Raw genomic sequence first — 22,180 nt, forward strand, 5'->3', positions numbered from 1 at the left:
AGGGTTAATGTTTAGGGTTTAGGGTTTCTTCATCAGCATTGGCACAGTCATGTAAATGTTATTTTTTTTATTTTTTTTTTTTGTATGCTTTTCCAGAATTATACGTCCTCTATCTTGGTTCGCTTCTTAATTTTTCGAAAGTCTCTCATTTCTGGGCTGTAAAAAAAAGGGGGAAGAAAGGATCTTCTGATTTTTCGCAACTTGTCAGAACAATTTTAAAGGGCTAAATAACGGATGTAGGCCTCCCTAGGGACGTCCGCCTGTACATATAACATATAAATACGCCATACATAAGCGGTATAAAAAAATACGTGTACATACATATGCGTATATGAAAATACGTGTACATACATATGCGTATATGAAAATACGTGTACATAGATATACATACGTATTATATACTTCTGCGCAATCGCCGGAATGCGCTCGTACTGATGATGCAAGCCTCGGGCGACGGCCTCCGCCAAAGGGATGAAAGGGGGTATGATGGCCCCACCAGCATGAACTGAACCATTTGCAAAATACGCGCATGCGTGGGTGCCGCGCGAACCGCAAAAATGCAGTGAATTAAACTCCCCACCGGGTGCGCTTTTTTTTTTCGCGCATCTTAAAAAAAATCGGGAAGTGCCAACAAACTGGCAAAGGGGAACAAAGAAACGGGGAAGCGACCAGCCGGAAAAAAAAAAAAAAAACACCCATCCAACAATAATAATCCAACCAAAAATAATCCCACCAAAAATAATTCATTCAACGCATTGAACAATCGCACTGAACGCACGCGAAGCAACCCAAGAGTTGTGCTCAAGGACCTCCCGTTCGTTGCTCCATTTTTCCACTTCCCTAAGCGCAATCGCAGCGCAGGCGAGCAGTTATCATACCCCCCGCGCGGACGACGAACTGTTTGAACCACCAATTGATTTAACCACCTCAGAGGAAAGGCCCCCTCCCCAAGGGAACCAGCAGAAGAAGCACATTACTTTTGCGCCCACTTTGGCAAAATGGTAAACGAGCAAATGGAAGTTGATTATGCTAACTCCCCGCAGAGGGGGTTGTAGCCGATTGGCATGATATGAGAGGCTGGAGCTGAGCAGAGATGGAGGCTCCCCCACAAGGCGAGCCACTCTACTTGCATATGTGGAAGTAGCAAAAAAAAAAAATGATAAGAAAGGAGCTCTTTAAGAAGAGGCGAATCTGCTACGTTTCTGCGTCCACCCAATATGACCCACTTGTGACCGCCGTACACCTCTCCTTTCTGACCCCCCTTTGCAGAGTAACGTTAAAGCGTTTCAGTTGAGGCCCCTCAAGAAGCAGGAGCTGCTAGATAAGCTGGAGGATTACAAGAAGGAGCTGAGCGGCCTGCGCATCAGCAAAGCCATAGGGAACTCCGCGAAGAACTCCAAAATATGTAGCGTTCGAAAGAGTAAGTTTTTTCTGCCGCGCTCCCCATTCGCGTAGTTATGCGGCCCTTTTTTTTGGGAAGGAGATTAATCGGGGCTCTCGCTGGAGGCCTCCTTCCCCATTGGTTGCCGCTTTCCCTTTTGACACCACCCCCGTGCAATAACCCGCAAACACTCATTGGACGATTCTTTCCCTCCCCCCCCCCTAAAGATATCGCTCGTGTCCTGACGGTCTATAACCAGAGAAGAAAAATGGAGTTGAGGAAAAAATACAAAAATAAAAAATTCAAGCCGTACAATTTGAGAAAAAAATTGACCAAAGCGAAGAGACTGGAGTTAACCCCCAAGCAGAAGGTCGCCATGACGTTAAAGTGAGCAAGTTTTACGAAAAGGAGGAAATAAAGCGGCAGTGTTTATGTTTGCCATTCCGCGGAGAGGAACTCCATCGTGTAACGTTTCACGTGCATTTTTTAAAAACAGCGAAACGTTGCTATCTTCATGTTTTTTTTTTTTTTTTTTTTTTTTTTTCCCACCTGGCAGAATGAAAAAGAAAGTGGAGAACTTCCCGAAGAGAAAATACCTCCTAGTCCATAAAGCATAAACGGAAGTGCCTCACGAACGGCCCCCTTTTTAACAACAAAACGTTATTTTTCCTCCTTCCATTGTTGTAACCTTTTTATATGACCCTTCTTCGCTGTCATCCATGCGGTGTATTTTTTTTTTTTTTTTTCCCACTTTGGAACGTTAACGAGTGAAAAAGAACTTTAGCTAAACCGATTGGAGAAGTGACGAACGCATCGTTTAACTGCTCACATAGTGAAAGTCACTTCAGTGAGTGGTTAATTTTTTTCCGGTGGGGAAATGCATCCAGGAGAAAGTTAATCTCCCGTGTGTACGTACAAAAGTGGACGTTGCAAAGTACGCGTAGTTGGAAAAAAAAAAAAATGCACATAAAAAATGCTTCACCAAAAAAAAAAAAAAAAAAAAAAGATACTAAACCGTCCGAGTGATCGGGGAAGTGCCATCTTTAGCTGCTACAACCGTTACGCTTAGCACTTCGCTTCCTCTAAGTCAACATCTGCGGGTCGTCGTGGAAGGCCCACACGTTGCTCCTATTTTCCGCTTTATATATCCTCCTGTTTTTATCATTTTCGTAAATGTAATCGTACTTGTTAAAGACCAGCCGTCTTTGCTGCGCAGGGGAGGTGGGGAAGTGGAGGGAAGATGATGAGGAGGGCGTAAACGATGATGAGGGCACTGAAACCGCGTTGGGCAAACCGTTCCTCATAATGGCCACGGGATTTGCCTAAGATGGAGCAGCTGCTTCTTCCCCACTGGGAATCTGTGGGGCGCTCCTTTTTTTTCTCGTGTGCAGTTTTACGTGTCCTATTTTGGAGAAGGGGATGTTGCTGTGCCTGACACACACAGATTCGTCGATCGGGTCGATCCAGTGCTGAATGGGGGGAGAAGCAGAAGCAAGCACAGCGGTGAAACCGTCTGCACACATGTAAGTATCTCCATGCAGGTGGTGGTGGAGGACCGAACGGACCTCGCTAATTAGGGTGACCTTGGCCCCGGGGTAGTGCTTGTTAATGAGGAACCTGGGACAATTGGGGTGATTAAAAAAAAAAAAAAAAAAATGAAAAAGATAAAGATAAAGATAAAGATAAACATCATGAGGAGGTTAAACAGTAGTACACGCACATATGGGAAGGACACCCCCTCGTTACCTCAAATAGCTTTTAACTCCGTGGAAGTGACTCAAATAGCCGTTGTACTTGAAGGCGAAGTGCGCCCGCTTCGCGCCCATTAAGGTGCATATGCCCATCCCCTTGAAGCGGAGTAAAAAAAAAAAAAAAGACACACAGGTTTGCAACGTCGCGGTTGTGCCAGTTGCCGCTGTTCAGAACGGGGAACAGAGGAACCACTCCGCTTCTGCATCTGCACAACGAGCGAGCACGAAGTGGACCCTCTCCCTCGAGCCGATACGGCTTATTCCTCTTTCCCTTCCTCTGCGTACATTTCCCTGGTCAAAGGTGTTGAGAACGGCCTTAATCTTTTCCACTTCCTTTGGATCGACGTCCCGCTCCCCGAACACCATTTCGATGGGCGTGTGGCTTTGAAGGGGGGGAAGAAGCAAATGATGGGGTGCGAGGGGGACAAAAACAAATCTCGACTCGCCGCACATACAGGGTAACACCACCTGCGTGTGCGTCACTCGCGTGGTCTCCTTTCATCCTTTCGTCTTACACGTCGTCCGTTCTGCCCGTGCCCATTTCCTCCACGTTATAGAGGTAGCCGACGTCGGGGATTTTGTAGCTGTCAGGGGAAAAAAAAAAAAAAAAAAAAATATACACACATAAATACATGCATACATATATGTATGTACGTATGCATGTACACCCGCACACACACCCATACGGCACTGGCAGCGCCGCGAATCGTTCGCCCCTCCGCAGGCGCAACCGAGGGGCCTACTTCTTCTGAGCAATGTTGGTACTTATGACGTAGTCAAAATCTTGCGACTTCCTCAGCTCGCCATATTCAAAGTTGGGGTATATTTTGGGCCTCCTCAGTTTAAAGGGCGAATCGTCATAAATGGGGTACCCCCAAAGGAAGGCCCTGGAGTTTTGGCTTTTGTTTGCTCGTTGGATGATTCCCCCGCTTGCTCGTCTTGGGTGCAGGACGAATGAGGGGCAGGCGGAGACGCCCCTGCGCTTAACGCGGAATGGCCCCACTCCCTGCTGGAGGTGAAAAGAGATGCACACAAGGATGAGCGCAACGCATTTCATGTTTTGGAGGGAACTAAAGTAACCACGCTCCGGAGGGGAAGAGGGAGGAGCAGCCGGCACAGTCCATTTGGCAGTTGAGCAGACCCCCTTAAGGAAGCGTCACGTAGGGGGAAGCCAGCTGACACGGCGACTTCACAGAGGAAGTGACGCAATTGGCCGTGGGAGGGAAAAATCTTTTTAAAAAAAAAAAAAAAAAGAACTCCATAATTTGGGCAGCGCGTAGGTGGGGTTGCGGAAACTTGCCCTTCCTTAGCCAACCGGAAAAGGGAGAAGAAAGGGGCAAACTTGCGTAGTACGTACACATGCATACGTACGGTGCACATCTCTGGGTACGCCGCTGTCCCCCGGGTGATTAAAAAAATACGAAGCAGGTGCCTTCCCGCGGTGTATTTGAGGCCAAAAATTGCCCCAAATTGATGGAAAATGCAAAAATCGCCCCAATCGACGGCATCACAAAACACAGAGCGGCGAGGGGGCGCACCTTGCCAGGAAACAAAAACGGTAGCGGCGAAACACCCACCCCCGCGTACCTCCTTGTGTATCATTTGGTGAGAGAACAAACCGCACACGATCATACGATCATACGTTCCCAGCTGGCCAACTTGTGAGGCACTTCTCATCAGAAGCAACCGAGTGACGAAGCGAACGGCGAATTTTCCCCCCGCGTGCGTGGTGAGCGGTGTAATTTTTTTCCCCCCTTCCCCCTTTATTTCCCCGCCGCATGTTTCGGCGTAGCAGCGCGCGCGTTAGTAGATAGCCCTCCCTGGTAGGAGCACTCCAAGTAGGCCTCCTCCGAATAAGCCCCCTCCGAATAAGCCCCCTCCGAATAGGCGTTCTCCAAATAGGCTTCCTTAGTGTGAGGTTACCCCTTTAGAGCTCCCCCCCCTCGCGCTACGCGAAATGCTTCACGTGAAGGGGAGGCCCCGGGGGGGAGTGCCCCCCCTGAGGAGGCACTACACAAACAACAGCCGCGGAATCCCGAAGGAGTACGTGTACACCAAGTACCGAATTAGCCTCCCCCTCATCAGCAACGTGCAGTACGACGACATGTATCTCTCGCGCCCGAGCAGAGATGACCTCTATGCATTCACCAAGAAGGTGCCGATCTTCCTGCGTTACCTAAAATTGATCACATCGATGGAGAATCGAAATGATGACTTCCTCCAGTTCGCCAAGAGGTGTGAAAGTGGTCTAACCACAGAAAAGGACGTCTACCTAACAAAGGAGGAGCTACTAGACGTGATGTTCCTAAATGGATACTCCAAAAAAGAAATCAACGCACTGGACTTAGCATTTACTAACAAGTACAAATTTCATTACCCTGAAATTGCTGCCCTTTTTAAACTGGAGGAAGAAGAGGTGTATAAGTATTGCCTCAAAAAAAGGAGTGAAAATCCGGAGGAGTTAATTCACCTGAAATGTTTGAAGCCTCAAAATTTGCTCTCATCCTACGGCCTTATATTTGTCTTTCTCTATTTTGGCCTAAACAACGTGGTGTTGAGTAACGCCTGGTTCCTTTCGAAGACCATCCCCTTCTTCAGCGTCTTCTACATGCTAGGCTCCCACTTTTACAGGGACATTTGGAGCTTCCTAAATAAGGGGAAAAAACTGATGGCAGAACAGAATGAGCAGAACCAACTAGCCGCAGAGGAAATCCTATACAAGCAACTTAAGTTGTATTCTAAGGACACCGAGTGTAGTGCCAATCTAGCGAATTTCAAGACGTATAGCGGGCAGCTCATCAGCATGTACAGGCGGGCCTACATACAGGAGGAGAGGAAGAAGATACACCACCAGCTGGAGAAAAAGCTCAACGAAATGCACAACGCCGAGGTGAAGTATAAACAGTCGCTACAGCAAATAGTGGTCAACGAAATGGTCAATATGATGTACCAGAAAGTGCAGAGCGACCCCCAGTTTTACAGCTCCATCCTCAACGACAGCATCAATAACATTAGGGGCATCACCCAAGAGGATACCCTAATCAAGCACGTGAAGAAGGAACTCTCCTTTGTGAAACAGCTAGACAAGCAGAACCCCCTTGTTAAAAACGTCCTCGCGCAGTATGAGCTTAAGAAGGGCGGCTACGTAAACCAGTTCGTCGTGCACAAGGAGGAGGCCAACAAAGTCAGGGCCATCATTTCGAAGTGCGGACTCGATTTGAATAAACTCAACCAGGAGGAGCGCAACCAGCTGCTGCAACTGTACGTTGCCATAAATAACCGCTTCGGCTTCTACACCAATGAGGAGGAACTCCCCCTCGTGGTGCCCCGGGATGAGCACTCCGGGCGCGCCGCGGACAGCCTCAACCGGGCCGTCGCCGAGGCCAACCGCCAGGCCCGCGAGCGCCACCTGCAGGCCTTCATGCGCGCCTTCCAGTAGGGGGAGTAGCGGCATGTCGGAAGAGCTGCCCACTCTGCCCACCCTGCCAATTTGTTTTCCCCTCTACCGGTTTGCTTTCCCCTCTACCGGTTTGCTTTCCCCTCTACCGGTTTGCTTTCCCCTCTACCGGTTTGTTTTCCCCCTCTACCGGTTTGCCTCCCCACTCTACCGGTTTGTTTTCCCCCTCTACCGGTTTGCCTCCCCACTCTACCGGTTTGTTTTCCCTTTTTACCCCCCCATGGTGAGCGCCCCTTTCCAAAGCAACCCCAAACGTGCCCCAACTCCCGTTGAGCCGTTCACCCCCACGCGCCAAGGGCGCACCCACTAAAACGTTTGCCACCCACTTGCACATCTGCATGTGTAAAAAAAGAAAAAGAAAAAGAGGTGACCAACCTGGAAATGGGCGCGGCCCACCAGGCACCACCCCAGCAGGCACCACCCCACTGCCCATCCGCACGTTGAATGCCGATCTTTTAAAAAGCGAGGTCCTCTTTCGGTAGCGTTTTGTTTCGTTTAATCAAGCACAGGGTGTGGAGAAGCGCACCCCGTGTGGAGATGTATACACAGAGTAGCTACCTGCGCAGTGCCTCCTCCACGGGGTGCTCGTCGAACGGCGGGAAAGCAAACACGCGAAGGGCCGGCATTCGTATATACATGTGCGTGTTTGCGTGTAGAAGTACACAAGGGTATGTGCCTCCCTCGAGTGCCACACCTGGAGGGAGGCAGGAGAATGCCCCATTCGAATTACTAACTGGTTGAAAGTAGCAGGGAGGGGGGGGCGATATATCCGCGCGCGAGTAGCGGCACAAACGTAAACATATACACAAAACACATACAAACGTGCACGTGTGAGGGGAAGCACGTCGGCGGGGTCGCCCCTTTGAAGGTGCACACATCGGAAGACCGCTATTCTGATGGTAGGCACATCGGTAGGGCCGCTATTCTGATGGTAGGCACATCGGTAGGGCCGCACGCACTACTCACTCATGCGTGCACACACAAAAAAACAAAAGGCGGCGCAGGCGGTCTGCCTCGCGCGCAGTCGCGAAGGGGATAGTGGTAATGGAAGAAAGAGTACATAGGGGGGCTGCACAAACAACACGCAGTGGTGAAGCGGGCATGCCCGGTCAATTCTCCTTAGCGGCAGCGCCTCCTCCCCTCGCTTCTCTCCTCACAAACAGTTTGGCCTTCCTCTCGTTGATGTAAGTGAGCACGCGCAACGCGCTCTGCTTCACCAGGTGGTACGCTACCGCCATCACCTTAAACAAGACTTGAAAAAGTAAAATTATATAAGTGTAAAAAAGAAGACTCACAATCAAAACGGTGAAAATGCAAAGCACGATGGAGGAGAAAAAGGGGAATGCTTCTGCGTAGTTGTATCGATACATCCAAAGAAGCGAGACGAACATTATCAGGCTCAGTTGCGCCAGCGTCGTGTTGATGTTCTTGCCGTCCAGGTGGTCTACAAAAGAGAAAGGCAGCATACATTCGTGTGTGTATGTGCGGGGGGAACGGGAAGCACCACACGGTAGGGCTTCTCCACGCTGTGTAATATTATCTCAATGGTTGGCGCCCCTCCGCGCAACTTACCACCCTTGGAGGAGGTCGACTTCTCTGTGATCTTCACGTGAATCGTAATGGGGATGTTAAGGAAGCTCTCCTTGGAACAGCCGGCAGCGTTTTTCCCATTCGTGTCTCTGCTCATCCCAATGGCCCCCCCAGAACCGTCCTTCCTACTTTCGTATCCAGACGAGCTGGGCTTGCCATTCAAAAATAAATCCTTGTAATAATGGCTTAAGTAATCCTCCAGCTTTTTCTTCTCATCCAGGATTTTCCCCATGTAGATCAGTCGAACGTTCAGCTCTGCAGAAAAGAAGGGGGGGGTGAAAGGGTAAATGTAATAGGAGGAACCCAGTGGAGGGGCGGCCCTACACATGGCCAGCTGCCACTTAACCTCTCCAGAAAAAAAGCAGACGCAATGGCGGATGCAAAGGTGTCACTTTATTTTTCTTACCCTTTTTCAGGTCTTCCCAAAATAATTTCTCCTTCACATTTTTTATAACTTCGCTGCAATTCACTTCCAGTTCTGCGGGTGGGAAGGAAGCGTGTCATGTTGGGCTGCACTCACGTTAGGAGGGTGTGCAACTATGGAGGGGCGAAACGAACCAATCGCAGCTGAGCGGTAGAAGCAGATGCACACTCACACAAGGGGCGATCAACTCAGCGTGCGTGTGGAACATTCAAACGTGCTCAGTGGGTACTCCGGGCGAACTGGGGGAATGCCCCCAAAGGAGCCTCCCCCTCCACTCATGTTCGCTTCTACTCATGTTGGCCGCCACTCCCGCGGAGCCACTCCTCGCCGGGCTACCCAAATTCTGGGGGATCCCCCTGGGCCTCAGGACAATGAACTTGATCAACTTAGTGACCATCCCTGTTCGCGCGCTAACACCACTGCCAACAAGTGCTCCCGCGTCGCTCTCTCGTGCGCCTCTCTCTCGCGAATGCCTCGCGGTGGTATAGCCCTTCCACCAGGCAGCAGGTCGGTTATAAAAATGGGCCCCCCTTTTTCCCCTTTCCGTTTCTGCCCTTTGGGTAAGCTGCAATTTGGCCAAAATGTGCCTTTGCGTGGAGGGGTGGCAAGCCGAGATTTTTGCTTAAAAGCGGTGATTGTTAAAAGGGGGGGAAAAAAAAATAATTGACGTGAAAAAGGTATTCGAAAGATGGTGAACGTGGTGAAGATGACAAAGTGAAGTATGTAACCAGGGTGGAAAAAAAAAAAAAAAAAGAAAAAAAAAAAACTTAAAGAAAAAGGCAAGCCAATGCGTAAACAAAACTGATATGCCGCTCTCGGGAAGGTAAAACAGTTAACATAAAAAAAAAAAAAAAAAAAGGCAAATTTAAAGAAAAAAAAAAAAAAAAAGGCAAATGGGCAGTATAACAAATGAGTGAAGGAGCAAGAGGTAAGAAACAAAATCGACCTTTCGCAAAGCGGGAGTGGACTTTGACTGGTACCTGCCTCATGTAGAACGAACAAAGCTGGGTTATGTGCCCCTGTGCATGTGCGCGGATGCATGGCATACGTTTGGAAATGACATGTGTGGATGGGGGTGCGGGTGCGGATGCGCGTGCAGGTGCAGGAACACACGTGAGAAGGTCCCTCTTGGCGAAGTGGCCTCGCCGCGGCCCTCTCTTTCCCGCGGGGGGTCGATTGCTGCCATTTCTCTCGGCATAGCTATCCCCGATTCGTGGCAACGTAACCTGTCATATGTAATTTTTTTTTTTTTTTTTTTATTCCGGGGGTATCTCACCGAGAGGGGAGAAGAAAAATGGGGGACGAGGCGGGCGGACGGGCTCGGCGAAAGGGGCTGCTTTCCATCTGATTGTGGCATGAGGCATCTTCATGCGATATGCCTAATGCGCCATGCGTCATGCGGCGTATGTGTACACCTACACGCACTGCATACACGGGTATGCCTCCCTCACGTTGGGGTGGAGAATTGGCGTCGCGACGGGGGAAGGAGGGCGTCCACTCTGTGGTAGTAATGTTAATGGGTTACACGCATTAAGTGAATGTGCATTTTTTTTTTTTTTTTTTTTTTTTTTTTCTGCCCAACCACGGGAATGCGAAAGAGGAATGCGCGCAATGGCTCGACTCGACGAGGGGACGATGGGTTGTACCTCCGGGTCTTCGCCGCCACTTCGGCGACGTCGGTTGGGTGTCAGTTGCGTATAGGCCCGTGGTCAGGCGGACGAGTGAAAGGGCAGACGCATGAACTTGTACTCGCCTTCTCCGTCGTATAGACGAAAAAAGATAATCCATTAAAGGGGGGCGAAAAAAAAAAAAAAAAAAAAAGGTACCCATCGTGCGTCAAGTCAACTCACTAAGTGGTAATCCCATGATGGGGGAGCCAAAAGCGTTTAACTGCACGCTCGCAGCATAATCGTCCATTATCCCGTTCGCCCTTCGCAAGGGTGCCAATGTACACGCATACATTCGAGCATACACAAGCACCTGTTTTTTTTTATACGCTTATGTACATGCGTGTATGCAGGTCGGGCGGGGCACATTTTTCCGCGGCCGAGGGTTGAACAATGCTAAGAAATAAATGTAGCATTTTTTTTTTTTTTTTTTTTTTCGCCTCTCCATTTGCTTTCCACTTGAAAGGGAAAAAAAAGAAGAAAACTTCGTCCGCTGTTATGCATCACCTTACATTTGACAAAGCAGCTCGATTTTTTTTTTTTTTTTTAAAACCTTTTAGAGGAAACCGCGTCGCAAATTCGTTCGTTGCAAGAATGAACAGATAGCACGTTTGACGTGGGAGGCGGCTGCTATAGAAAAAGAAGAAAAAAAATGGATAATTAATTTTCTTTTGTTGGTCCCATCAGCAGTACAGCTTCTCTACATGCGCACACACATTCGGTAGGCATATTTTTTTTTTTTTTTTTTTTTTTTTTTTGCAAACCATGGGTTGAGGAGTCCCCACGTTGCGGCGCCAGGGGAGGGGAGAACACCACGCGCATGTGTAGGCATATGTGTGCACCGCGAGGACTGCTCCAAAATGATGGCTAGCCGAACCGACTCTCTTACTCCTCACTCTCGTCCAACTCGTCACAATAAATGAAATTGAAGACACTCGCGCCGTATGTTATTCCCCGCCTCGCACAGTTAAGTAAAAAGAGCAGCGCCCTTTACGTAAGGAGAGCAATCCGACGGACCGCGCACTGTGGGGAAACCAGGGCATTTATATCCTCCAAGGTACTCATATCGAGGGAGGAGGCCCCTGCTTCGATCAAGCCGAGTAGCACCAATGGCGAAAATGTAACTTTGGTAGGGGAGTCTGCACAGTGTGTGGGCGAACGGGGGGAGCAGCCACCCCAAGGGGATCCCCACACGCGGCACCCACCATGTGAACAGCCGCCCCCACTGCGACCCGATGGAGCGACGAAGAACCTCGACGAGCAGGTCCTGAAGGAGCTGCACAGCCTAATCAGGTCGATTCAAAAGCTGGAGAAGCAGAAGAAGCAACAAATTGTGAAATACATAAACACGTTAAATAAAAAATATTTGCAATATGTAGAAGGAGACATTGTGGCCTTCTTTGAAAATCTGGACCAGTACATGGCGGCGAATGGCCTCCTCATGTGCGACCTTGGGGGGGAAGAAGTGCTCAGTCACATCGAGAGGGTGCATATGAATCTTGGCGAGGACAGCCCCTTCGTAAACAGCCGCTTCAACGCGAACAGCCCCATCGACGTGAACGGCCTCTTCGACGTGAACTTCCTCAGAGAGGCGAAAAAGAAGCTGTACGGGGAGCACATTTACCCCATCCTCCAGGGCGCAGGGGAAGGACACGCCGCGCGGAGGCCCGATCTGCGTAGCGGGCCGAGAAACTCGCCGCCAAATTCGCCAACCACGCCGCGAAACTGGCCTCCCCACTGCGCAGCGGCGGGGAGGGACGCCCCCGAGGAGGACACCGTGAACGTGCGCAGGCAAATGCTGATAGAGCGGTCCTCCTACCAGAAGGCCATCGAGGAAGCGGAGGAGTTCGTTTCGAACCTCCACGACTTGAAGAAGATAACGGAAATCCGGGGGCTCTGCAAAATATACTTGAGTTGGGTGAACGAGCTGGAGCGGAGGATCGCCAGCTACAGGCAGCGGCAGCGCAGGAGAGGTGGTAGCGGTGAAGGGGGGACAGATGGAACCACCACGGCTGCTTCGCAAACCGCCGCCCCTCACACCGCCGCTGCACACACCGCCTCGCTCGCGGAGACCGGCAGGGGGGGGCTGCCCGAACTGGTGGAGGACAAGCTGCTAGCCATCATCACCGTGAAGTGGACCATCCAATACACCTTCAACCCGCAGAAAAAAAAATACGCCAACAGCATCACCACGCAGTCGAAGAATTTCGAGCAGGGCTACGCGTACCAGTCACTGTTCACGCACATCGCCATCAAGATCGGCCAGGAAATTAACAACGAGCTGAACTTCCAGCAGCTGGAGAGGAACAACCTGCTGTACCGCTACGTCAAGAGGAACAAAGCCAACGCGTCCTTCTCGCACTTTCAGAAGTACCGGATGCTCTGCGGCATTAGGAGGAAGCTGCAGGGGGGGGGGGCAAACGTGGCAGAAGCGGCTGGAGAGGCTGTAGAAGCAGGCGTGGCAGTAGAGGCAAACGTGGCAGAAGCGAGCGGGTCCGGCCCGCGCGACGACTTCCACCTGGTGCAGTGGAACTCGCAGAAGAAGGCCGCAGTCGGGGGGCTCCTCCTGAAGATGCTCATGGACAGCGCGAAGATGGACGTCGACCTGAGCGTCGCCAAGGAGGAGCACCGAAATGAGTACAAATATTATCTGCTCCTGCACAAGATGGCCAAGGGCAGGGGGGAGAAGCTGCACGCTGAGTGCAAATACGAGAAGGAGCTCAACTATGAGAAGTACTATGAGGAGGAGTCCAATTCGCTGGAGTTCGTGGTCCTCGAGCGGGGCAAGGGGCGGGGCGGCGAGGAGAGGGAAAAGGAGAAGGGGAAGGAGAGGGAAAAGGAAGGGGGTGGCGAAGATGGTGCAGGTGGTGATAACAGAGCCAGTGCCGCTTCCCCCGCTAACGCAGACAACCACGCCGCTTCCCCCCGAAGGCGCGAAAACAACTTCGGCAAACGGCGGAAGGAGCAGCTGAAGAACAAGCAGGTAGTGCTGTACCGGTCGAGAAGAGACCCCAGCAAGATAGAGCTGCCAGTGTTCGTCCACTCGTACGTGTGGAGGAACGGCAGCTGGTACGGCGTCATACACATGCGGGAGTGTTGCGCGAATTACCTGCTCAACAACGCGATCAACTCTCACATCCCGTTGAACCACCTCCCGATGATAAGCAAGCCGAAGAAGTGGACCCACTCGGAAGGTGGGATGCTCCTCCTGAAAAACAACTTCATCCGTTGCAATGTGAAGCCTCTGTTCAACATAGACGTGTGTAACTTGGAGCGAATCAAAAGTGTAGTCTCCCAAATGGGAAACGTCCGCTGGGAAGTAAACGAAGAAATTTTGCACCTCATCGAATACGCCTACAATAAGGGGATTACCATAGGAAACATCCCGCGCAAGCAGAATTATAGTCTCCCCAGTGGACCCTCCCATACGGCAAAGCAAAACGTGGAGGATATTAAAAAATATTATTTATTAAGGGAGGAAATTAGCAGATTAAATAAATGCCTGATCAGTGAGAGACCCACTTTTTTGCAAAAAATTGCCATCGCGAAAACGCTGAAAAACTGTAAAGTGATTTATTTCCCACATAACATTGACTTTCGGGGGAGGATGTATCCTCTCTCTCCCCATTTGCACCATATGAGTGACGACATTTGCCGCAGCTTGATCACCTTCCATGATAGGGAGGAAATTGGCCCCAGGGGATTGTTCTGGCTTAAAATACACCTGGCGAATAACTTTGGGAAGGATAAACTGACGTTTGAGCAACGCATCAACTGGGTTGATTCTAACTTGGGTAATATCAAACGGCTGAGTGAAAATCCCTTTCAACATGTAGACTTTTGGAGCACAGCAGAGAAACCTTGGCAAGCTCTCTCCGTTTCGATGGACCTCACCAGAGCGTTGGAGTGTCCCGATCCGTCCAAATATAGGAGCAACATCCCTGTGCAGCAGGATGGCACGTGTAATGGTCTTCAACACTACGCCGCCCTGGGCAGGGACTACGACGGGGGGAAGGCGGTCAACATCATTCCATCGGATGAGCCGCAGGATATCTACACCGTGGTGTTGGAAATTGTGCGCAGTAAAGTTAAAGCGGACTTGGACGGAGCGGCGTCGCCGCCTAAAGGAGATAGGGGAAAGAGTAGCGGCACGCCTAACTGTGCCCCCCCCCGCTGCAGAGAACACCTCGCGAAGTGCTGCTTCCAATTCGACCTGCTCAAGCGGAAAGTCGTCAAGCAAACCATCATGACCATCTGCTACGGAGTCACCTCAGTAGGAGCCAAGGACCAAGTCAAAGGCAAAATCCAAAGCATGACCACCAAAGTGTTAGAAAAAAAAACCATCAACCAGTTGTCCCAGTACATAGCCAATTACATCTTCGAATCCATTAGCGAAATTTTCAAAAGGGCAATGATCATCAAAAAATGGTTTAATAATTTATCCAAAGTAACCAATGAGCTGAACATCCCAGTCACTTGGCTATCCCCTATAGGTCTCCCCTGCGAACAACCCTACCGATTAGGGCACCGGATTTTAGTTAACACTCCTCTCCAATCAGTCAGTGTCATCTCGTATCAAAATAGCTTGCTCCATAAGAACAAACAGAGACTTGGCTTCCCTCCAAATTTCGTCCATTCTTTAGATGCTTCTCACCTTATGATGACGGCTGAGAAAATGGTCCTCGAAAATAACTTCAGCTTTGCCGCTGTGCATGACTCCTACTGGACTCACGCGTGTAACGTAGACCAAATGAATGTGTTCATTAGGGACTCCTTTGTCACTCTGTATGAGGAGCCCATCTTGCAGAACCTCTATCGGGGCTACCAGATGCGCCTGGGCAAGCACGCCTCCAGGATCCCCGCGCCCCCCGACCAGGGCCACCTCGACGTCTCCCTCGTTCGCCGCAGTCGCTACTTTTTCAGCTGACGGTATGGTTGCACGGTTGCACGGTTGCACGGTTGCACGGTTGCACGGTTGCACGGTTGCACGGTTGCATGGTTGCATGGTTGCACGGTTGCACGATTGCACGGTTGCACGGTTGCATGGTTGCATGGTTGCACGGTTGCATGGTTGCATATCCGCGTGACCGCGTAACCTCGTGTGCCCATTTATTGAGCGCCCCCCCCTTTTTTGCCTGCCGTACGAACCAACTGCGCGGCGAGCAGCGGGGAAGCGCCGCCTCTCGAGGATTAAATTTAAATCAAACCAAACGCGCCCACGGCGATGTGCAGCGTAGGCGTTTTATTGTTTAAAAAAAGAAAAAAAAATGGGTTCCACACTGGGGGGCCTCCCGAGGGGGCTTCTTTCCCCAAGTGGGTGCGCGGTGAAGGAGGCGCGAATGGAGGAAGTCCGCCTCGCCCCACCGCTATACAGATCCGCCGCTCCGCCGCCGCTCCACCGCTCACCACGAGGGAGTGTTCCCGATGATGGCGAACTCGCGCACGAGGTAGGGGTAGAGCAGGCCCTCCCTCTCCGGCTCGGGGTGCTTGGACAGGGCGATGGTGTAAACCACTTCGCGAATGTCGTCGATGTGCCCCTCGACGATTTCGTCATTCGCATTCTTCAAGCAGTTGATTTGCTGCGTGTGGAAGGTGAAGATGAACCAGGGGGAGCTCTCCTCCATCCTCTGCGCCCCCTTCAGCTCGTGATTCTTATATATGAGCACATTCGTGTCCAAATACACTTTTTTTTTCTTCCTCTCGTTTATGCTTGCGTTGAGCGAGTTAAAAGCCGACTGCCCGCAGTGCAGTCGCAGCGTCTCCTCATCACCGATCAGGTAGGACTCAACGATGTGCTTCGAAATTACAAACTCAAACAGGTACATCAGTTCACACAGCTTGAAGTTCTTGTCCTGCATCTTCATCTCCCTGAGTGCTGCTGCCAGCTCGGTCTCTCCAAATAATTTTCCCAAAATGGGATTTTCAAAAAAGTTGTTTAAAAAGGGCATGTCTTTCAGTTTGCTTCCAAATTTGTCCCATGCGGATTCGTGCGCCAGTACCAGATCGCTGCTCCCGGGTTTGTCCTCCGAGGCACTCCCCGCGTTGGACTGGTTCGGCAGTGGGGGCGCGCCATCCGAACGGATGTCAGAACTACTGCCGGAACGGATGTTCGAACTACTTTCCGTATTGCTGTCCGTATTGCTCCCCCCCCGCGCGCCCCTCTTGTACCGCTTGATGGCCATTTCCTGCCTCCACTTGTCCAGCTGCACAAAGGCGCTGTTCTTCTCGTTCCACTTGTCCGCCAGTTCCGTCAGCTTGCTGCTCGAGCACAGCAGCAACCTCTGCATAATTAAAAAAAACTTAACACTGGTATGTTTTAAAAACCGAAAAACGGTGTAACTCTCAAAGCAGTAGCGAATAAACTTGTTGACGTCGTTGTAGAGCAGCCTCACTGCTTCTTCATTTTTTCCCTTTATGTGCTTTAGGAGATTTATGTTTTCCTCAATTTTTTTCTTCAGCTTCACCGCCTTGTGGTCTATTTCGGTTTTTTCCTTCAGCTCCTTCAGGGCCTCCTGGTACTGCTTGTTTTCCTTCATGTCTTTTTTGACCTGCCAGGGCGGAGCGGTGGTGAGCGGGGTTAGCGGTGGTTAGCAGGGTTAGCGGTGGTTAGCAATGGTTAGTGCTGATTAGCCCTAATTATCGGTGGTGGGGAGCAATTCCAACTGCTTACACGCGAACCGCTCTACGAGTGCGTCCCGTCAGGGGGGGGGAGATGCCCCCCCCATGGCACCCACCAGAAAGGGGAATACCTACCTGCTCGATAACATTCTTCATAAAGGTTGAAAAGCACTTTTTGTTTTTCCCCGTGAGATGGACACCCCCCTGCTGAGCGTTGCGCCTTTCACTCCAGAGGGAGTAGTCCGTGCCCTTGAACACATACCTACTGTCGAAAATGCTTTTCACTCTACATGTGGCCGAAACGAATCTCCTACCCTTTGCCTTCTTGCCAACGTTCTGGTTCACAACAAGCACGCTATTTAGAATGCTCCTCATGGTGCGCCTCGCCTGGGTTCTCGCCGCAAGTGCGCACACGCAACTGTGCAGTTGTGTAATTACTTTATTACGTAACTACTACAGTGCATACACATGAAGGCAGTCTTTTTTTTTGCGCCGGCCAGTGGGGTCAACTAGGCAGGCTGACCAGCATGCGGACGGGGCGCGTTCACCACATGGGCATGCCACGCGGGCGACATATTCTGCTGTTGCGCAGGTATATGCGCTCGGTCTGGCGAACGGGCACAAAAAAAAAAGCACAAAAAAGGTACGCAAAATGGATAGTGCGTATTTCATATGAATATACGGGTGGGCGTTTTTCCCCTTGTTGTTGCGTTACCAACCGTATGCAAATTAATCGATAGGAGGGCGCCCCTTTCCCGCTGAGAACTCTCACCGCTCATAGGCTGATTTGCCCAGCAGCGGAGTTCACCCTGCGGCGTCGAACTTTGTCGCCAGCGCTGCGGTTACGTTTATATAGTTGCAAAAACATACACGTACGAACATGTACAGTTCATATGCATTTTTCCACTCCCGAATGAACGTACAAAAAAAAAAAGGGGTACTCTTTTATGGGAAAAAAAAAAAAAAAAAGAAAAATTCCCCTCGCATAACTGCAAAGGACCACAAAAACAACACTCTCTCTACATACCTTTTCGTCGCTTCCTTTTGGTTCGTGAAAAGGTTGGCATTTTTAAGCGGCTTCTCCAGGGCAAAAATGGAGCGACCTGAATTACGCGAGTGTTTTTCCATATGCACGTTTTTTGCGCGTGTTAAGGCGGGCCATTTGAACGCGGGTGAAAAGTTGAAGCCCAAGTTTGCGAACGAGTGAATGAATGGAATGCGCAAAACAAGGGGAGAAAAAATGTTAAAGCGGCATGGCATCAAAGCTGCAATGGAGCACAGCATGTTAGTCACAAATCACTTGTTCGTTCGGCCTGTCGTTATGTTCACAACTCGTCGCGTAAAAAGGCACCCATCCAGTTGAATAAAATTGCAGTGAAATGTTTACTTGAAAAAAAAAAAAAAACCTTTATGAGGAACGACAAACAAGGAGGGGAAATTTTGTAGAGGGAACAGTGCCCCTCCCCTGTGCGTATTAAATCGAAGCAGTTTTGTCAGTTGTTACGATTTGGCGCAAATTGCAAGAATCTACTTCACCGCGGTTGCGAACTTTTCTCCCGGAGAGGGGAGAGCCATTAACGCGAAACGAGCCAAATGGACGGCGGTAAAAATTACAACGCCGTTGGCATCGCCCGCACCTTCATTTTCACGTGTGTGCGCAAAATTCTGTTTCATCTTAAATGAACAAATGGTGGGCATATCACACAATGGAGGACAGAAGCCTGCGTTCTGCGGTTTCGTACGCGCAACAAGTTAAGCGAAATGTGTTGAAGTTAAGCGAAATATGTTGAAGTGTTGCGAAAGACGAAGTGGTGTGATGTGTGATCTCTACGCAAAGATACACCCCACGAAAATACACACAGGTATGAAGCTGAAATGAATAAAACGACATAAAAATAATATGAAAAAAAAAAAGAAAAAAAAAAAAATTATGAACTGTTCAGGTAAAAAAATATAATAAAATGGGAAAGACAGCATATTTGGCTAGCCATTACGATGGGCAATTTTTTTTTTTTTTTAAAAGCGCGGTGTTGAAAAGGCATTTATATTTATGTGTGCGGTGATGCGACGAGGTATAGATGCCCAATTGGCAAGGAGCCATCCTTCCTCAGCTCAGATCTGCGCACTTGTTCTCTTCCAATTGTTCTCTTCCATTTGTTCGCTCCCATTCATGTCAATCCCGCTGCTTCGCCGCTGCGCCTCGCTCAGGCCTACCTTTTCATAATTTTGCGACCACGTCCCCTTCCCTTGCCCCCGGGTTTCATCTTGCCCTTGCTTGCAAAGCCCTTGTCCTTGGACATCTTCTGTTTGGGCGTGTCGTCCACCAGCAGCGTGTCCAGCGGGAGGCTGTCGGAGAGAATAAAGTACCGTATGTTATTCCCCCTGATCGTTACGTGATCCAGCGACAAAAACTGCTTCGTATTAACATTGTACTCACCAACATTTTTGTTTTTAATTACGACTTTAACGTTCTTCATATGTGTGTTCATTTTGATGTCCACGCCTGTTATGATCCCCGTCACGAGGGTCCCGTTCTTTAGCTCGATGGTGACATTTTCGTTTGTTAATTTCATTAAGAAGGTCACCAGCTTCATTGTCGCTGCACCGGGGGGGAGTAACTGGGATGTACGCACGGGGGGGATTAAGAAGTTCCGCTTAGGAGGTGCCCACTTGGAAGATACTTGAGCGGACCCAACTTATAACTTGCGCTCAATCGGTGTATATGTTTCACCTCGCCACGGACACTACCTCCCGTACTGCTGCTTCGATTACGACCTTTCTCTACGCCGCGACTTCGCCTGTGGGGTGTCACCAAAAGGAGATACCGCCCATGGGACTTTGGAATCGTTAACCACTTGCGCGTGAGCGGGGGGTTCCCTCTACACGCTTCGTTAAAATTTGATTAACGATGAGAGGAGCTTTGTCTGGCGAGGAAACACCGCGTACTATTTTAAAACTGTTCAAAGAGAAAAAAAAAACAACTTCCAACTTCCTGCTTCAACTTCCAACTCTTCCTTCCTCAAAAGCTTCCTCCTTCAAAGCGTTGCAGATTTGGGTAGCCCTCACGTTGGGTTATAAATTTTACTCGCAATATTTTTACATTCGCAGGTCAGGCAAAAAAAAAAAAAAAAAATCACAAAATGGCTGTATCGCCAGATGGCACCATCCGACAATAAACGCGGGTTGGTCAATTGCGAAAAGGTTGGGATGGGACTCTCTTGCGCCGTTAAAGTGATTCACATATGCATATTCAAGAAAAAGAAAAAAGAAAGCTAAGGAAAAAAAGAGAAAGTTAAGGAAAAAAAGAGAAAGTTACGAAAAAAAAGCGGAAGTTACGAATAGATAGTGAAAGTTGCGAAAAAATAGTGAATATTAGGAAAAAAAAGGATGAGCAAAGAGCTCCTCCCAGTGTATAGAACACCTTACACGCGACAGATGTTTTCCCTACCTTCGCAGCAAAAACAGCCCTCCTCATTGGCTCTTCCACGCTCGTACTTCTCTCCCTTAAAAAAGGCGCATTTGAAAGGAGTGGCATCAGGGAAAAATACCCTGTGTAATATGACCCTCCTGCATGGAAAACTAAAAAGGGGCCTTCACATGTGGACTACCACCTTTTGCCCATATAAACACCATTACAACGGGTACCCTTTTTTTTTGGGGAACTTCCCAATTGATACGGCAACGCGATGGGCATTTTTCCTTCATGCTAGGTGAAACCCATTTGCCAGTACACTCCACCTGTTTTCCCATTACGTAAAAAGTTACCCTCCATGTTGAATAACGCTGAACTGTCCTTTCCATACCAACGTCGTTTGTTTTCCGACGAGGGGAATATACGCACTATGCTCACCTCACTCCTGCGCCTGTACGAAGCGACTAACGAGACGAACGTTTAAGCAGCTTATCGGAGCGTCTGCCCAAATGTGAAGAGGTCCCTTTTCTCCCTGCGCAATGTAGACGACATACGTTTTAGTCAACACGGAAAATGGCGAGGTGAGGAAAAAAAAAAAAAAAAAAAAAAAAATTAAAAAGCATAAATACCCACGATACACTTATCAAAAAAGCTAATAAAACTGAACAAGCAGGAGTAACATTTGGGATGACCAAAAAAACTGCCCTTCATGTGGACTATGCACATAATAGCAGTACAGGTGTTACGTGCCTATGGCTACTTGGGGGAAGGACAGACATGATCAGAAATATGCAGCTTATGTAAACACATTGTTTGGGTACATCTTTTCATTTGTTGATTGGGTCCCCTAGGCACAATAAAAAGGTCTCCATCATGTCATCCCCCCCAATTAATGCTTCTTCCAGCTGCCATTACTCCTGGTGGGCCATTTCTGCCCCTCTTCTAATAGCCTCAACGGATCGTTCGATACACTCAGGGGTACCACTTCGGGAAAGGTTCATACCAAATGGTCGTGACTAATCGGTGCAGGGAACTTCTCCATGGGCCTCCACCCACCACTGGGTTTGCTCCTCCACCTGCCCATCACTGCGCATTCAGCAGCTTGCTGTACTTCTCCTCGTCGATCACCCCCTTATCCTTTAACTTCCCCAAATGGTACTTGTAAAAATACGAGGGCGTGTAGTTCCGCACGGAGAAGTCCGGCTTGTGCGACTTCACCACGGCCGCCGCGCCTAACATGAGGCTGAGGAAGCTGCACTCGGGAAGGGGGGAGGTGGGAAAACGAAGATGGAAGGAGGGAGTAGGAAGATGGAAGTAGGGAGAACGAAGATGGAAGGTGGAGTAAAAAATGAAGCGCCGTAATGGTAAACACTGCGTGGTGAGACACATGCGCGTAAAAGACGACGCGAGGGGGAGGCACACCCGATACGCATCGCCCTTGGGACACTCCACCTTGGCTCACGCACCCACCGCGCGCACTCTCACGCTGCGCCCACCTGTAACGCCGTAAGAACTTCACTCGGTCCTTCGAAAAGCTGGGGAAATACTTGAAGATTTCTTCCACGGGGATGAAAACCATTTTGCGGCGATGAGCGGCAAAGGAGAGGGAAAAAGGGAAAAACGAGGGAAAAAGGGAAAAACGAGGGAAAAGAACGGGAAAATAACGCGAAAAGAACGGGGAAAACTTATACGCACATTTCACTCACAATTACATGTGCCCCTCCTTATGAATTTGCCCTTGGCAAGTAGGCTCCGGGACTCCTCATACGAATCGACGGTTTCCGCTTGTGCAGCTGACCGATCAGCCGTAGAGCCACACAACATTAAACGATGCGCGAAAAAAGAAAGTGGCAAAAATGGCAAACACTTGGGGGGACGCT

The 22,180-nt window shown here is 49.7% G+C and overlaps 8 protein-coding genes across 8 annotated transcripts, besides 10 other annotated features; 3 read left to right on the forward strand and 5 right to left on the reverse strand.

Annotated features, from left to right (window-relative positions):
• Positions 1 to 600: 600 nt before the first annotated feature.
• On the forward strand, positions 601 to 2,253 carry PVX_091865 (60S ribosomal protein L35, putative). Its single transcript, XM_001615315.1, has 4 exons — positions 601 to 1,001; positions 1,270 to 1,420; positions 1,609 to 1,768; positions 1,938 to 2,253. The coding sequence occupies exons 1-4, from the start codon at positions 999 to 1,001 to the stop codon at positions 1,996 to 1,998; spliced, it is 375 nt and encodes a 124-aa protein (XP_001615365.1). The 5' UTR covers positions 601 to 998; the 3' UTR covers positions 1,999 to 2,253.
• Positions 2,254 to 2,463: 210 nt separating this feature from the next.
• On the reverse strand, positions 2,464 to 4,221 carry PVX_091870 (hypothetical protein, conserved; the record flags this gene model as incomplete). The annotated part of the gene is made up of 7 exons (XM_001615316.1): positions 3,876 to 4,221; positions 3,648 to 3,716; positions 3,418 to 3,514; positions 3,128 to 3,228; positions 2,947 to 2,998; positions 2,779 to 2,850; positions 2,464 to 2,589 (listed from the first exon to the last, which is right to left on the reverse strand). The coding sequence occupies exons 1-7, from the start codon at positions 4,187 to 4,189 to the stop codon at positions 2,464 to 2,466; spliced, it is 831 nt and encodes a 276-aa protein (XP_001615366.1). The 5' UTR covers positions 4,190 to 4,221.
• Positions 4,222 to 5,089: 868 nt separating this feature from the next.
• Positions 5,090 to 6,571, forward strand: PVX_091875 (hypothetical protein, conserved; the record flags this gene model as incomplete). The annotated part of the gene is made up of 1 exon (XM_001615317.1): positions 5,090 to 6,571. The coding sequence occupies one exon, from the start codon at positions 5,090 to 5,092 to the stop codon at positions 6,569 to 6,571; it is 1,482 nt and encodes a 493-aa protein (XP_001615367.1).
• Positions 5,396 to 5,418: a microsatellite.
• Positions 5,453 to 5,628: a microsatellite.
• Positions 5,650 to 5,697: a microsatellite.
• Positions 6,045 to 6,084: a microsatellite.
• Positions 6,195 to 6,261: a microsatellite.
• A 1,127-nt stretch (positions 6,572 to 7,698) lies between the features above and the next one.
• Positions 7,699 to 9,000, reverse strand: PVX_091880 (hypothetical protein, conserved; the record flags this gene model as incomplete). The annotated part of the gene is made up of 4 exons (XM_001615318.1): positions 7,699 to 8,033; positions 8,162 to 8,434; positions 8,586 to 8,657; positions 8,940 to 9,000. 4 exons carry the CDS (start codon positions 8,998 to 9,000, stop codon positions 7,699 to 7,701), a joined length of 741 nt encoding a protein of 246 aa, XP_001615368.1.
• Positions 8,569 to 8,638: a microsatellite.
• Positions 9,001 to 11,050: 2,050 nt separating the features above from the next.
• Positions 11,051 to 11,070: a microsatellite.
• A 119-nt stretch (positions 11,071 to 11,189) lies between these two features.
• PVX_091885 (DNA-dependent RNA polymerase, putative) lies at positions 11,190 to 15,500 on the forward strand (the record flags this gene model as incomplete). Its single annotated transcript, XM_001615319.1, has 2 exons — positions 11,190 to 11,399; positions 11,487 to 15,500. The coding sequence occupies 2 exons, from the start codon at positions 11,190 to 11,192 to the stop codon at positions 15,195 to 15,197; spliced, it is 3,921 nt and encodes a 1,306-aa protein (XP_001615369.1). The 3' UTR covers positions 15,198 to 15,500.
• Positions 15,501 to 15,672: 172 nt separating this feature from the next.
• Positions 15,673 to 17,840, reverse strand: PVX_091890 (mitochondrial import inner membrane translocase, putative; the record flags this gene model as incomplete). Its single annotated transcript, XM_001615320.1, has 2 exons — positions 17,024 to 17,840; positions 15,673 to 16,818 (listed from the first exon to the last, which is right to left on the reverse strand). Exons 1-2 carry the CDS (start codon positions 17,261 to 17,263, stop codon positions 15,673 to 15,675), a joined length of 1,386 nt encoding a protein of 461 aa, XP_001615370.1. The 5' UTR covers positions 17,264 to 17,840.
• Positions 17,841 to 18,930: 1,090 nt separating this feature from the next.
• Positions 18,931 to 20,003, reverse strand: PVX_091895 (small nuclear ribonucleoprotein Sm D1, putative). Its single transcript, XM_001615321.1, has one exon. The coding sequence runs from the start codon at positions 19,480 to 19,482 to the stop codon at positions 19,099 to 19,101; it is 384 nt and encodes a 127-aa protein (XP_001615371.1). The 5' UTR covers positions 19,483 to 20,003; the 3' UTR covers positions 18,931 to 19,098.
• Positions 20,004 to 20,066: 63 nt separating this feature from the next.
• Positions 20,067 to 20,103: a microsatellite.
• A 658-nt stretch (positions 20,104 to 20,761) lies between these two features.
• Positions 20,762 to 20,810: a microsatellite.
• A 573-nt stretch (positions 20,811 to 21,383) lies between these two features.
• Positions 21,384 to 21,879, reverse strand: PVX_091900 (hypothetical protein; the record flags this gene model as incomplete). Its single annotated transcript, XM_001615322.1, has 2 exons — positions 21,384 to 21,552; positions 21,797 to 21,879. The coding sequence occupies 2 exons, from the start codon at positions 21,877 to 21,879 to the stop codon at positions 21,384 to 21,386; spliced, it is 252 nt and encodes an 83-aa protein (XP_001615372.1).
• Positions 21,645 to 21,678: a microsatellite.
• Positions 21,880 to 22,180: the final 301 nt, after the last annotated feature.

The sequence above is a fragment of the Plasmodium vivax genome, chromosome 9 (assembly GCF_000002415.2).
Source record: "Plasmodium vivax chromosome 9, whole genome shotgun sequence".
Taxonomy (NCBI): domain Eukaryota; phylum Apicomplexa; class Aconoidasida; order Haemosporida; family Plasmodiidae; genus Plasmodium; species Plasmodium vivax.

Coding starts and splice junctions, on each gene's coding strand:
- PVX_091865 (XM_001615315.1), top strand. Junction 1,421..1,608: donor AATATGTAGCGTTCGAAAGA/GTAAGTTTTTTC, acceptor CCCCCCCTAAAG/ATATCGCTCGTGTCCTGACG. Junction 1,769..1,937: donor AAGGTCGCCATGACGTTAAA/GTGAGCAAGTTT, acceptor CCCACCTGGCAG/AATGAAAAAGAAAGTGGAGA.
- PVX_091895 (XM_001615321.1), bottom strand. CDS start 19,482: ATGAAGCTGGTGACCTTCTTAATGAAATTAACAAACGAAAATGTCACC.